The sequence below is a fragment of the Acinonyx jubatus genome, chromosome A1 (genome assembly GCF_027475565.1).
Source record: "Acinonyx jubatus isolate Ajub_Pintada_27869175 chromosome A1, VMU_Ajub_asm_v1.0, whole genome shotgun sequence".
Taxonomy (NCBI): domain Eukaryota; kingdom Metazoa; phylum Chordata; class Mammalia; order Carnivora; family Felidae; genus Acinonyx; species Acinonyx jubatus.
The window spans coordinates 137,504,565-137,520,402 of record NC_069380.1 but is presented as its reverse complement, the minus strand read 5'-3'; the positions used below and the strand labels follow the sequence as shown (position 1 = coordinate 137,520,402).

Below are 15,838 nucleotides of genomic sequence, written 5' to 3'. Positions count from 1 at the left end.
CCTCTCTCTCTCTCTGTCCCTCCCCCGTTCACACACTGTCTCTCAAAAATAAACATTAAAAAAAATAGTGTTGGGAAAACTGCTCAGTGCAGAAGAATGAACTTGGACCACTTTTCTTACACCATATACAAAAATAAACTCAAAATGGATGAAAGACCTAAACCTAAGACAGGAAGTCATCAAAATACTAAAGGAGAAAACAGGCAACAACCTCTTTGACTTCAGCCACAGCAACTTCTTACTTGATAAGTCTCCAAAGGCAAGGGAAACAAAAGCAAAAATGAACTATTGTGGCCTCATCAAGATAAAAAACTTCTGCACAGCAAAGGAAACAATCAGCAAAACTAAAAGGCATCCAGTGGAATGGGAGAAGATATTTGCAGATGACGTGTCAAATAAAGGGTTAGTATCCAAAAGCTATAAAGAACTTATCAAACTCCACACCCAAAACCCAAATAATCCAGTAAAGACATGGGCAAACGACATGAATAGACACTTTCCCAAAGAAGACATCCAGATGGCTAACAGACACCTGAAAAGATGCTCAACATCACTCATCAGAGAAATATAAACGAAACCCACAATGAAATACCACCTCGCACCTGTCAGAATGGCTAAAATTAAAAACTCCTAGCAACAACAGATGTTGGCGAGGATGTGGAGATGGGAATGCAAAAACTGCTTCAGCCACTCTGGAAAACAGTATGGAGGTTCTTCAAAAAAATTAAAAATAGAAATACCTTATGACCCAGTAATTGGATTACTAGGTATTTATCCAAAGGATACAGGAGTGCTGATTTGAAGGGGCACGTGCACCCCAATGTTTATAGCAGACCTATCAACAATAGCCAAAGTATGGGAAGCCCAAATAACTATTGACTGATGAATGGATAAAGGAGATGTGGTATATATATTCCATGGAATATTACTTGGTGATCAAAATAATGAAATCTTCCCATTTACAACAATGTGGATGGAACTACAGTGTATTATGCTAGATGAAATAAATCAGAGAAAGACAGGTGATTTCAGTCATATGTGGAATTTAAGAAACCAAACAGATGACCATAGGGGAAGGGAAGCAAAAGTAATATAAAAACAGAGAGGGAAACAAACCATAAGAGACTCTTAAATACAGAGAACAAACTGAGGGTTGTTGGCTGTGTGTAGGGTGGGGGGAGGAGCTAAATGGGTGATGGGCATTAAGGAGGGCACTTGTTGGGATGAGCACTGGGTGATACATGTAAGTGATGAATCACTAAATTCTACTCCTGAAACAATTTTTACAGTATATGTTAACTAACTTGGGTTTCAATTAAAAAAAATAAACACGCTTAGTTTTTATAGTCACAGAAGACAACTTGCTCTTGTGTATTTTTTTACATATTTATGGTATGAATGAATAAAATCAGAATATATAAGTAAACCAATAAGTTACATTACCAATGAGAAATTAACAAATTAACATTTAGAAGCTTACCTTTTTATACTAAATTTTACGTAAATACATAAATGCATTTTGGTTACATTTTTATAATTCCAATCTTTTTTATGGTATGTACATATCTTGAAGAATTAAAACGTTGAAAAAATAAAGAATATTTTAGCTTTAGAACCATATTTCTCATTTTTGTCAGAATTTTTATTTTCTGAATGATGCATGGAGTTTTTGATAGCTAAAAGTATTGTACCTATTGTTTCAACATAATACATTATTACCATATATGTTGCATATGCTTTACATGTCTTACTGACATATAATATGCAAACTTAGTTTAAAATTTTTGTATATTTCTTTTTCAGAGAATAACAGAGGATCAACATGTTGTCCAACTTGAGGAAATTTGTAGTCAGTCATAAGAAAACACCCATCCTGCACGTTAATGTAAGTTTTAAATTAAATGTACCTCAGCACGTTCAGTTCCTTTACTTCCCCAAAGGCCTAGTATACTCTTAGACTAGTGTATCTTTATTTTCAACAGTTTTTCTTAACAGGGAGTGTGGGAAAAACTGTAACAAAGAAGCAGCAGACCTTATCACTAGTCTGTAAATTCATTTGGCTACTTGAAAATTCACTGTGCAGCATTTTAAAGAATATCCTTTTGTATATTCCATTTTGAAGTCATTAGTGTCCCAAAGACTTACACAGGTTTTCTTTAGTGTGTTCATTGCTGATGCTTTCAGACTACATGCCTGTGACAGGTAGCTACTCTCTTACCCAGGTCAGTATGCAGTGGAAATTTAAATATCTTTGAGTCTATACTTTTGAAATATTTCTTAGGATAACAGTGTTTTATTGACAGAAACTTGCTAACTAATGTAGAAGTGATACAGAAGACAGGAATGCATTCCAAGATAGCATTAAAAGGCAGATTGTGACAATCCCAAATTATTATACTAACTAGAATAATTCCAAATGTATTAGCAGCCATTAAATGTGTATCTAGTTGTTTGGGGATAAATTGGGATGGGTAATAATCAACTTCTGTGTGGAAACACTGGGAGAAGATACTAAAGAAACTTTTAAAAAATGCCAGTCCCTAGAGTTCTCCCAACTACCCCGCATCTAGCCAAATGTTTTTTAAAGTTTTCCAGGTGATTCTAATTTGTAACCGCTTTTATAAATCCCCAAAACAGCTAATGGTTTTAGAGTTCATGACCCCCACCAGCTCTTAGCAGCTGTAGAGGGGAATCAAGAAGTAGCCAGGGTGAGAGTCCTGATTAACTTTTCTGGCTCTCTGGAAACTTCAGCGCTGTGGTTCTCAAACTGTAGCTGTCAGAATCACCTGGAGGGCTTGTAGAAATGCAGATTGTTCAGTACACCTGAAAGTAATACAACACTGTGTTCATTATACTTCAGTTAAATAAAAATTCCCACAGATTGTTTGCCTCTGTCCCCAGAGTTTGTTATTTTCTTGTCTGGAGTAGATCTGTAGAATTTGTGTTCCTTGTGATGTTAATGCTGCAGATCTTAGAGAACCATCATCTAAGATCAGCTCAAAATAGCAAGTCAGTTTTAGTTTTATTTTTGTTCTTTCCTGTAGTATAATTTTGGGTTGTCACTTTTTAAAGGAGCTAGAGTTAATAAATTCAGACTACTTTAAGGAGATTCAAAGTATTTCATCTTCTCACAAAGCATAGTTATGATGTTAGAAATGCTAAAATAAAATTAATGTCAGGGTTCTTTTTCTCCTCACTAGAATATGTGTTGCTCTAAAATGAGAGCAAGTTTACAAAGACTAAAGTCACATGTGCCTCTTGGAAGAAACTACAGTTCTCTACCAGGTACAAAATTTGATTCTCATTTTGCTGCTTGTTTGCTTTCTCTCTTGTTGGCAAGCATTCCATTTTCAGAATACTGCTTCCTTTTTACTTCTTGGCTATTTCCTTAAGATTATTATGAGTTGGATGTATTCTGATAGATGCCAGGGGTAGTAGGCCTGTGCTCCTTATCTGCTTCCCATCCACATGAGCTAAACAAAGAGAAAGGTTGGTGGCTTTAGTCGCTGGCTCAAAAGTTTAGCTGGTTGTCTATTTGTAGAGTGCTCTTGCTGTAAAATACTTACTTTCTAGTCCTTTTCTGGTTTTTATGCGTAAGTATTTTCTGTCATTCGAGGTTTGCCCAAATTTATTTTAAAGGTTCTTAAGAGTAGTTGGTTAAATACTTATCTGGGATAGTTTACGTTAGGTAGTATGGCTATTGAAAGCTGGTAGCCTGAGCAACTAATTCTGAATGGTCTTCTGTGTTTGAAGCAACCAAGCATATGGGAGACTCATTGAAACTAGTTGCATTCTGTTGCTGTTCGAATTACCATCTTTGTCATGTGAGAGTAATGGAGTAATGATACTGATTGTGTGACTGTTAAGGGCATGTGAATTTAATGGTCTGCAGTATTGGCTTGTATCTACGTTTCTATATTTTGCTCATCAAATTTATCTGTAGCCATACAGGCCATCCTTCAGTCTTCGAACTGCTAGGAGGTTTTCAAAATACAATAGAACTATTCTTAATTTATTGTAGAAGTTTTGCAAAGCTGATTTAAATAGGTGTAGATTAAATTTATAAATGTAACTGCATTTTTGCTTTAAAATTAATAAAATATATAATTATGGAGTAAATTATTATGGGCTTTTTGTATTTGAGAAATACTACTTGGCCTTTTAGAAGTCTTAGATTGTTATAGCTCCAATTCACTGATACTTCCCAGGCCATCGTTAAAGATATTGTATGCTTGGAAGTACTGAGGGAAGATGGGTTTCAAATTGTACAGAAATTCATCGTCATCTGATATGAGGATCACTCTTAACTCTTTAGGCCTTGACATTGCAGGTTCACAGGACTGTGCATTTTATTTTTCTTTGGTTCAGGAGCTGTTGCCTTAAGATCATTGCTATGAACATTCTTCTGTATTTTTTATGTCTATTGTAGAATTGTAGAAAGTGGCAAAGATTAGGGGCACCTGGGTAGCTAAGTCGATGGACCTCAGTCAGTTGGTTCAGGTCATGATCTTGCGGTTAGTGAGTTCGAGCCCCACATCGGACTCACTGCTGTCAGCACAGAGCCTGCTTTGATTTTCTAGCCCCCTCTCTCATACCCTCTGTCTGCCCCTCTCCTGCTTATGCTCTGTCAAAAATAAATAAACATTAAAAAAAAGTGGGAAAGATTGGGGTAAATTTATATTTTTCTAAGGATGTCTTCTAGAAATTTATGTTTGAAAATTTACCTTATCATCATCCATTGCCTTTTCTTTAGAGATATAACTTTTAGGTAAAAGAAAGTTTTATTTATCTTGGATTTTACTGTACTTGGAATTACTGTATTTGCTTAAAATTATTTTAACTTCTTTGTCAATTAAAGGAAAATTTCTTAAACTTTTCAATTATAACCCTCTTTCCATTAGGTTTGATAGGAAATGACATCAAATCCCTTCATTCTGTCATCAATCCTCCCATAGCTAAGTAAGTACTATCATTGGTACTGTCTTTTTCATTCACTGTGTGAAAAGGTAAAGGTTTCTGTCATGGGCTTAATTTAGCATTGTTAATTTAGCTTTCTGCCCTCGCTAACTATAAATAGATGTTGGTATATATCTTTAAAGCTATTTTTTTTTCCATTTCAGTGCTAAATATTTTTAATGTAGCAGCAGCACAATTTTCATAGAACTAAAAGTAAAATTCACAAGATTGTAGTTAGCTGTTTGTTATTTAGCTGTTTTGTCAGAATAATGTGGTAGGTAGGGATGTATTTTCTGGTTTTGTCGTTTTTATGAAATAGTAACTAGCTTTGAAATTTGCACAGCCTATAGAATACATATTTTGGTTTTACGGTTTTAGTAATGACCACTATGTAACACATGCTTTTTTTTTTTTTTTCTCCACCTTTCAAACAGAATCCGAAATATTGGAATTATGGCTCATATTGATGCAGGCAAAACTACCACCACAGAAAGAATATTGTACTATTCTGGATACACAAGATCTCTGGGAGGTTAGAATGGATTCCTCCTCACCCCAACCCCCATTAGCAAAAACATCACTGGAAAATGTTTTAAGAAGTCAACCTAGAGATCTTGAGTATGGCATGGAAGTACTGATGTCTAAACCACAACATAAAGATAAGGTAGTTGCAACACCCACCAAAGAGTTTTCTTAGGTTCAACTCAACATTCAGACTCACAGGACTATCTTGGACAACAATTCGCCCTCGTCTACTCAGAATGCTATAGGACAGGAACCATAGCTTCCCCGCATACCAGCAATAGGTGTTTCTTTCTGCAGCAGTCCTTAATGCAGTGCACATAGCTATCTGGGAACTAACTTCTTTGGCCACTCAAAAGTGACAGTACAGGGACGCCTGGGTGGCTCAGTCGGTTAAGCGTCCGGCTTCAGCTTAGGTCATGACCTCGCGGTTCGTGAGTTCAAGCCCCGCGTTGGGCTCTGTGCTGACGGCTCGGAGCCTGGAGCCTGCTTCGGATTCTGTGTCTCCCCCTCTCTCTCCCCGTCCCCTGCTCATGCTCTGTCTCTCTCTATCTCTCAAGAATAAATAAACTTAAAAAAAAAAAAAATTTTAAAGTGACAGTACAGTTTAAGGCAACAGAATTCACAGGAGCTACCCTGGCTTACAAGCTTCAGGCCCCTTAGGACCCAAAACCTCTCGTTACAGCTCCGTGGGCTCTCTTCCAGATTTACTAGAAAGGCTGTGCCATATCCCGCTCAGGGGAGCTTAAGGTTGTGTATCTCCATCAAGTATTTACAATTCATGTATAGCTCTTCCCAATTCAGATGTACCTTACCAATCACAAATTATTTTTTCTGTAAGATATGTTGCTGTGGCGTCTGGGTGGCTCATTCATTGGAATGCCCGACTCTTGATTTCGGCTCAGGTTATGATTTCACGATTTGTGGGCTCAAGCCCTGTGCTGACAGCCTGGCGCCTGCTTGGGATTCTCTCTTTCCCTCTTTCTCTGTCTCTCCTATACTCACACGTGTGTGCACGCATGCTTCTGCTCAAAATATTTTAAAAAAAGAGAGAGATTTTGCCTAGCAACATAGTTGACATACTTGTGTTCTCTGGTGTCTAGAAGAAAAGAACTAGAAAGTTAATTGAATCAAATTCTCTTGCAGAAGAAGAAAGGATTTTGTTAATCTAATTCACAGTAGAAATAGTAGCAGTAGTAGTAGTATTTACTTAAGTTTTGATTCTATTTTTTAATTATAAGATGTCAAAAATGGTAGTTCTTGACCAGTCTTGCACATTTGAATCCCCATGTAATTTTTTTGTTTTATTTTATTTTTAAATAACAGTGCCTTAGCACCACGCTGGAAATTAAGATTCAGCAAGTATGTGGTATCGCCTGGGTGTCTGTATTTTTGTGTTATGTATTTTAAAACTCTGTATTTATCATATACACATTTATGATTGTTGTGTTTCTCTGACGAATCAACTTTTTTATCATTATAAAGTACCAATCTTTATCTCTGGTAAAACATTTTGTTCTGAAATTTGAGATGGAGGTCCTCATGTCCATAATACCAGAAGTGGAAATCTTTTTCAAAAGCTCCACAGAGATTTTGAAATGCATTATACTGAGAACCATTTCTCTAGACCTTGAAATTGGTTGAGGACTTAGCATAGTATTTATAGAAGAAAAGAACACCCAGGATTAGAATATTCATGATGATAGTTTCTGAAATGTATGAACACATGCATTTCTCATAGAATTACTGCTGTGTAAGTGGGGATATAACAGCAAAATGTGGAACATTATTAGGCTTTTTCTCTTGTATCACAGGTATGATGATAATTCTTTTCTCACACCCCCAGTTTGTATTCCTGAAGTGAGGATCCAGATTAGGTGGGCAATTTTCAAGGCAACCTTTTTTTTTAATTGTGGTAAAAAATGTACACATATAAGAAAACATTTACCATATTAGGCATTTCTGAGTGTACATTTAAGTAGTGTTAAGTACTGTTGGCAATCTTCAGAACTTTTTAATCTCGCAAAACCCAAATGCTATACCCATTAAATAATAACTCCATGTTTTTCCCTCTGCCCAGCCCCTGGAAACTATCATTCCACTTTGTCTTTCTATGAATTTGACTACTCTAGATAACTCATATAAGTGGAAAGAATCATACAGTATTGGTCTTTTTGTGACTGGCTTATTTATTTTTTAATTTTTTTTTTAACGTTTTATTTATTTTTGAGACAGAGAGAGACAGAACATGAATGGGGGAGGGTCAGAGAGAGAGAGAGAGAGAGAGAGGGAGACACAGAATCTGAAACAGGCTCCAGGCTCTGAGCGGTCAGCACAGAGCCTGACGCGGGGCTCGAACTCACGGACCACGAGATCGTGACCTGAGCTGAAGTCGGCCACTTAACCAACTGAGCCACCCAGGCGCCCCTTGACTGGCTTATTTAATACTTAGCCTGTGTCCACAAGATTTGTCCCAACGGGAGCACTTGGGTGACACAGTCTGCTAGGTGTCCCAATTTTTGGTTTCTGCTCAAGTCATGATCTCATCACGTTTTGTAAGTTCGAGCCCTGTGTCAGTCTTTGTGTGGACAGTGCACGGCCTGCTTGGGATTCTTTCTCTCTATCTACCCCTCCCCTGCTCTCTCTGAGAATAAATAAATAAATAAACTTTAAAGAAAAAAAAAAGATTTGGCTCTATGACAACTCTGTCTTTACGACAACTCTATACATCGTTATGCTCACCACAAGTATAACTACCATCTGTTACCGTACAACACTATTACAGTGCCATCGACTGTATTCCCTGTGCTGTACCTTTCATCCCCAGCTCTTATTCATTTCATAACTAGAAACCTCCCACTCCCTTATACCCATTTGCCCATCCCCCTGCTTCCCTTCCCTCTGGCTACCATCACTTCTCTGTATTCACAGGTCTGCTTTTGCTTTTTGTTTGTTTTAGATTGCACTTAGTGAAATCACATGGTACTTGTCTTTCTGGGTATGACTTATTTCACTTAGCATGATACCCTCTGTTTTTCGGATGGCAGGATCTCATTCTTCTTTGTGACTGTGTAATACGTAATATTCCAGTGTACGTATATATATACGTACACACACACACACACACACGTACACACACATATATATATACACACATGTACACACACACTGGAATATTATGTGTGTATATATATATATGTGTGTGTACATATATATATATACACACATACTTACACACACACATATATGCACATGTACACGTATATATATATACACACACACATAAACACACACACACACATATATATATCACATCTTATGTATTGTTGGACAGTTAGGTTGCTTCCATTATCTTCGCTATTGTTAATGCTACAGTGAATTTGGGGGTACAGATATCTTTATTTTGTTTTTTCTTTTTTATCATTTTATTTTTTCATCATAATTATACTCTTTAATTCTCATGCCCTGTTTCCCCCATCCCCCACCCACTCTGTTAACCATCAGTTCTCTATAGTTAAGAGTCTATTTCTTGATTTCTTTCTTTTTTTCTCTGTTTTGTTTCTTTGTTTTTCATTATTTTGTTTGTTAAATTGCACAGATAAGTGAGATCATATGATAGTCATCTTTCTCTGACTTATTTCGCTTAGCATTACACTTTCAGCTCTATCCATGTTGTTGCAAATGTCAAGATTTTACTTTTTTATGGCTTAATAGTATTCTGTGTGTGTGTGTGTATCCTACATCTTTATCCATTCATCTATTGATGGACGTTTGAGCTGCTTCCGTATCTTAGCTATTGTAAATAATGCTTCAGTAAACATAGGGGTCCATATATCCCTTTAAATTAGGCTTTTTGTATTTTGGGGGGTAGATACCCAGGAGTGTGATTCCTGGGTCCTAGGGTAGTTCTATTTTTAACTTTTTGAGAAAGCTCCACTGTTTTCTAGAGTGGCTCCGCCAGTTTGCATTCCCACCAACAGTAAAAGAGGGTTCTTTTTTCTCCACATTCTCATCAGTACTTGTTATTTCTTGTGTTTTTGATTTTAGCCATTCTGGTAGGTGTGAGGTGATACCTCATTGTGATTTCGATTTGTGTTTCTCTGATGATGAGTGATGTTGAGCATCTTCGTGTGTGTGTTAGCCATCTGTCTTCTTTGCAGGTATGTCTGTTCACATCTTCTGCCCATGTTTTAATTGGATTATGTGTTTTTTTGGGTGTTGAGTTGTATCAGTTCTTTATATGTTTTGGGTACTAATCAGATATGTCATTTGCCTATATCTTCTCCCATTCAATAGGTTGGTTGCCTTTGAGTTTTGTTGATCATTCCCTTCACTGTGCGGAAACTTATTATTTTGATGTAGTCCGAATAATTTATCCTTGCTTTCATTTCCCTTGCCTCAGGAGACATACCTAGAAAAATGTTGCTATGGCTGATGTCAGATAGATGACTTTCTGTGCTCTTTTCAAAGGTTTTTATGGTTTCAGGTCTCAACATTTAGGTCTTTAATCCATTTTGAGTTCATTTTGTGTATAGCGTAAGAAAGTGGTCCAGTTTCATTCTTTTGCTTATAGCTGTCTAGCTTTCCCAGCACTGTTTGTTGAAGAGACTGTCTTTTTTCCACTGGTTATTCATTCTTCCTTTGTCAAAGATTAATTGACCATATATTGTGGGTTTATTTCTTAGTTTTCTGTTCTATTACACTGACCTCTGTGTCTGTTTTTATGCCAGTACCATACTGTTTAATTACTACTGCTTTGTAATATAACTTGAAATCTGGAATTGTGATACCTCCTGTTTTGTTGTTCTTTTTCAAGATTGCTTTGGCTCTTCTACATCTTTTGTGGTTTCATACATATTTTAGGATTGTTCTAGTTCTGTGAAAAATGCTGTTGATATTTTGGTAGGGATTACATTAAATCTATAGATTGTTTGAGGTAGTCTGAACATTTCACCAGTATTTGTTCTTCCAGTCTGTGAATGTCTTTCATTCCTTTGTGTTGTCTTGAATTTCTTTCATCAGTGTTTCATAGTTTTCAGAGTATAGGTCTTTCACCTCTTTGGTTAAATTTTTTCCAAGGTATTTTATTGTTTTGGGTACACTTGTAAATAGGCTTGTTTTCTTATTTTCACTTTCTGCTACTTTGCTATTAGTGTGTAAGAATGCAACAAATTTCTGCACATTGATTTTGTATCCTGCAACTTTATTGAATTCATAGCAGTTTTTTGGTGGAATCTTTAGGGTTTTCTGTATGTAGTATTGTGTCAGATGGAAATAGTGCAAGTTTTACTTCTTTCTTACCAATTTGGATCCCTATTATTTCTTTTTCTTATCTGATTACTATGGCTAGGACTGCCAGTACTATGTTGAATTAAAGTGAGAGTGGATATCTGTGTCCTGTTCTTTACCTTAAGGGAAAAGTTTTCAGTTTTTCATGATAGAGTGTGATGTTGGCTGTGAGTTTTTCATAGAAGGCCTTTATCATATGAGGTATGTTTCCTTCTTGACCTATTTTGCACAGGATTTTTATCATGAATGGATGTACTTTGTCAAGTGCTTTTTATGCATCTGCTAAAATGATTATACAGTTTTTATCCTTTCTCTTATCACATTGATTGTTTGCAAATACTGGATCGCCCTTGCATCCCTGGAATAAGTCCCACTTGATTGTGGTATATGGTTTTTTTAAATGTATTGTTGAATTTGGTTTGCTCATATTTTGTTGAGGTTTTTTTGCATCTATATTCATGAGAAATATTGGCCTATAGTTCTCTCTTTTTTTGTGTGTGTGGTTTCTGTTTGGTTTTGGTATCGGGATGATACTGGCCTCGTTGAATGAATTTGGAAGTTTTTCTTCCTCTTGTGTTTTTCAGAACAGTCTGAGTAGAATAGGTATTAACACTTAATTAAATGTTTTGTAGCATTCCTGTGAAGCCGTCTGGTCCTGGACTTTTGTTTTTTGAGAGTTAAAATTTTTTTTTAATGTTTATTTTTGAGACAGGGAGAGAGTGAGAGAGAGAGAGACACACAGAGTGGGGAAGGGGCAGAGAGAGAGGGAGACATGGACTCCAAAGCAGGCTTCAGGCTCTGAGCTGTCAGCACAGGGTCCCACGTGGGGCTTAAACTCACCAACTGTGAGATCATGACCTGAGCTGAAGTCAGACACTTAACTGACTGAGCCCTCAGGCATTGCTTTTTTTTGAGTTTTTTGATGACTGATTTCATTGCAGGTAATTGGTCTGTTCAATTTTTCCATTTCTTTCACCATAGGTTGGGTAGGTTATATGTTTCTAGGAATTTATCCATTTCTTTTAAGTTGTCCATTGTGTTGGCATTTAGGTTTTCATAATATTCTGTAACAATTATTTGTATTTATTTGGTGTTGATTGTTATTTCTCCTCTTTCATTGGTGATTTTGTTTATTTGGGTACCCCCAACCCCTCTTTCTCTGCTTTTTTTTTTTTTTCTTTATGAATCTTGCTACGGGTTTTTCAATTTTGTTGATCCTTTCAGAGAATTCTTTCTTGCTTTCGTTGATCCATCCTATTGGGTTTTTTGTTTGTTTTTTTACTTCCTGTGTCATTTATTTCTGTTCTAATCTGTATTTTCTTCTTTTGCTGGGTTTGGGTTTTATGTGTTCTTTTTCTAATCCCTTTAGGTGTGAGGTTATGTTGTTTGAGATTTTTCTTGCTTCTCGAAGTAAACCTGTATTGCAATAGTACACTTATCTCTTAGAACCACTTTTGCTGCTTCCTGAAGTTTTTGAATCATTGTAATTTTCATTTTTGTTTCCATGTAATTTTTTTATTCTTTGATTTCTTGGTTGACCCATTCATTGTTTACTAGCATGTCATTTAACTTCCATCTGTGGTCTTTGCAGAACCTTTCTTGTAGTAGCTTTCTAGTTTCATAGCATTGTAGTCAGGAAAGATGCATGGTATGACTTTGAGTTTTATAATTTGTTAAGACTTGTTCTGTGGCCTAAATATGTGATCTGTTCTGGAGAATGTTCTGTGTGTGTTTGAAAAGAATGTGTTTTCTCCTGTTTTAGATGGAATGTTCTGATACTCCTGTTATATCCATCTGGTCCAGTGTGTCATTCATAGCCACTATTTCCTTGTTTATTTTCTGGTTTGATGATCTCACCATTGATCTAAGTGGGGTATTCAAGTCACTTTACTATTGTTGTGTTACTTTTGATTAGTTCCTTTATGTCTGTTGCTAACTGTTTTATGGAATTGGGTGCTTTCATGTTGGGTGCATAAATATTTACAATTGTTATTCTGCTGTTGGATTGTACTCTTTATTATTCAGTGGTTTTTGTCTCTTGTTACAGACTTTGTTTTAAAGTCTATTTTGTCTGATATAAGTATGGCTATTCTGCCTTTCTTTTGACATCCATTTGCATGATAAATGTTTTTCTGTCCCTCACATTCAATCTCCAAGTGTCTTTCTGTCTGAAATGAGTTTCTTGTAGGTAGCATTTAGATGGGTCTTGTTTTTATTCATTCTGTCACCCTGTGTCTTTTGATTGGAGTGTTTAGTCCATTTACATTCAAAGTAATTACTGATCAGTAGGTATTTTTGCCATTTTGTTACTTGTTTTGTGGTTGTTTTTGCACCTTTTTTCTGACCCTTTCTTTCATGGTTTGTTGGCTTTCTTCAGTGATATACTTGGATTCCTTTTTCTTCATTCTTTGCATATCTATTACTGGTTTTTATTTTGTGATTACCATTAGATTTGTGTAGAACCTCTTCTGCATATAGTAGTGTATATTAAGTTGATGGTTGCAGAACTTTAAACCCCTCTGTAATCCCACCCCCCATGCTTTTGGTATAGGATGTCATTTTTACATCCTTTTATTTTCTGAATATTTTAACTGGTTTTTACAGAAGCATTTACTTTCTTTAAAAAATTTTTTTGTGATGTTTATTTTTGAGAGAGAGAGACAGACAGACAGAGCATGAGTAGTATTGGGGCAGAGTCTGAAGCAGGCTCCAGTTCACCCTGGGGCTTGAGCTCACAAGCTGTGAAATCATGACCTGAGACAAAGTCAGACACTTAACCGACTGAGCCACCCAGGTGCCCCTGGAAGTATTTTCTTTTAATGTTTTTTTGTGTTTTTTACTTTTTTACACTTTTACTTATGGGCTTTGCTTCCCACTCAAAGAGTGCCCTTTAGTATTTCTTGTAGGACTGGTTTAGTGGTCTTAAACTCCTTTAGTTTTTGTTAGTGTGAGAAAGTCTATCTTTCAATTCGAAATGATAACCTTGCTGGATAGAGTATTCATGGCTGCAGAAAATCCTTTCAGCACTTTGAATATATCATGCCACTCCTGTCTGGCCTGCAGTTTCTGTCTGAAAAAACCACTGATAGCCTTATGGCATTTCTTTGTATGTAACTGTTTTCTTTTCTCTTGCAACCTTTAAAATTCTTTATCATAATTTTTTTTCATTTTATTTTATTTTTTTAACATTTATTTATTTTTGAGACAGAGAGAGACAACATGAACGGGGGAGGGTCAGAGAGAGGGAGCCACAGAATCTGAAGCAGGCTCCAGGCTCTGAGCTGTCAGCACAGAGCCCGATGCGGGGCTCGAAATCATGGACCGCGAGATCATGACCTGAGCCGAAGTCGGACGCTTAACTGACTGAGCCACCCAGGCGCCCCTTTTCCATTTTAATTAATGTGTGTCTTTGTGTGGAATCCCTTGAGTTGCATTTGTTGGGGAGTTTGAATTTGTTGTGGCAATTTGTTTGTTGGGGGTTGAATTTGTTGGGACAATTTGTTGTGCTTCCTGAATCTGGATCTCTGTTTCCCTCCTCACATTTGGGAAGTATTCAGCTATTTTTTCTTCAGATACATTTTCTGCCACCCTTTCTCTCTCTTCTGGGATCCGTGTAACGTGAATGTTACTATGCTTGATTGAGTGAGAGTTCTGTAAGTCAGTTCTTATTATGCAGTATTTGTCTCTCATCTGTTCATCTTGATTGCTTCCCATTTCTCTATCCTCCGGGTCACTGATAACATTCCTTTGCTTCCTGTAGCCTACTTTTTATTCCATTTATTATATTTTTTTTGTTTCATTTATTGAGTCTTCATGTCTGATGTTATTTTTTTCTGTCTTTGCTAAGGGTCTCAACAATATCCTCCACTCTTTTCTCAAGTTTAGTGAGTATCTTTGCGATCATTATTCTAAATTCTCTACCAGGCGTAGTAATTTCTGTTTCACTTATGTCTCCTGTTGTGATTTTGTCATGTTCTTTCATTTGGGACATATTCCCCTGTCTCCTCATTTTGTCTACCTCTCTGTGTCTGTTTCTGTGTATTAGGAAAGTCAGCCATATCTCCTGCTGTTAAAAGTAGTGGCTTTATGAAGAAGAGGTCTTGTAGTGCCCTGCAGTGCACTGTTCCCTATTCACCAGAAAGTGACACTTCAGAGGAGTCTGCTGTATGTTGCTTGCGTTGCTTTGCTTGCGTTGCGTTGCTTGCGTCCTACTATTGTGCTTTCTCTTTCAGTCCAGACTTTTGCACTGACTATCTGCCTCTTGTGGGCTGTGCTTGCTTTCTGTGGTATTAGACCCAGGCAGGGCGGCTTGAGAGGGCATGACCATAGGAGGGCTCAGGGGCCAGGCAGCAGTGTTAACCAAAATTTGCACCGAGTCAGTAGTCCCAGGCCAGATCCCCTAAATCACGGTGGTGGCCAGCGGCGTGGCATGTGTTAGCTGGACACAAAGCACATGGCTGAGGTAGTGACAAGAAGCGTACGGGTCTGTGTGTGGTGGCTGGGGGCATTCAACTTTAGCAAAATCTGCACTGAGCTGCTAGACCTGGCTAGATCTGCCAGAGTGCGATGGCCACAGGGCCACAGCACGCGGAGGCAGTGATTGGGTGGGGCGCACGCAGTGTTAATAAAATTTGCCCTGAGCCCAAGGCCTAGGCCAGCATACTTAGAGTGGGTGATTCCTCAGGAGAACTCAAGGCACAGCGCACTGCTGGCGCTACCTCACGGGTGTCTGTGCAGCACTGCCTCCCGCCTGTGTCTGTTTATGCTGGAGGGTGGGAGAAAAAATGGCACCGCACCTGCCAGTTCCTTTGTTCTCAGAGGAATTCCTCAGTGTGCTCTGAAATCTCTATAAACAGATCTCTTTGCCTTTGTGCAAGCTGTCACGTCTGTGTTGACTCTTCTAAAGGTCCTCGTCTCTTTAAGGGCGGGGACCTGGCTATCACGTGCACTCCTGGCTACCCAGTGCTGAGTCACCTGACCTTCAGAGCTCGAGACTCCCAACTCCCCTAGTTATACAGAGTCATGGAGTTCAGTGCCTCTGGTTTTCAAGGCTGGAAGTTATGGGCATTCT

At 37.6% G+C, this 15,838-nt stretch overlaps 1 protein-coding gene across 5 annotated transcripts in view; it reads left to right on the top strand.

The window, feature by feature from the left end:
- GFM2 (GTP dependent ribosome recycling factor mitochondrial 2) overlaps positions 1-15,838 on the top strand; it is a 74,145-nt gene that overhangs the window by 9,157 nt on the left and 49,150 nt on the right. For 3 of the 5 annotated variants that reach the window (XM_027040027.2, XM_053223923.1, XM_015072124.3), the window contains exons 2-5: positions 1,804-1,885; positions 3,201-3,285; positions 4,902-4,959; positions 5,391-5,488. In XM_027040027.2, coding sequence (XP_026895828.1) covers positions 1,823-1,885; positions 3,201-3,285; positions 4,902-4,959; positions 5,391-5,488 — 304 coding nt within the window. In that variant the 5' untranslated portion in view covers positions 1,804-1,822. Of the gene's footprint in view, positions 1-1,803; positions 1,886-3,200; positions 3,286-4,901; positions 4,960-5,390; positions 5,621-15,838 lie in introns of those variants that run through there. The other 2 variants (XM_053223928.1, XM_027040028.2) reach the window with 2 other exon arrangements.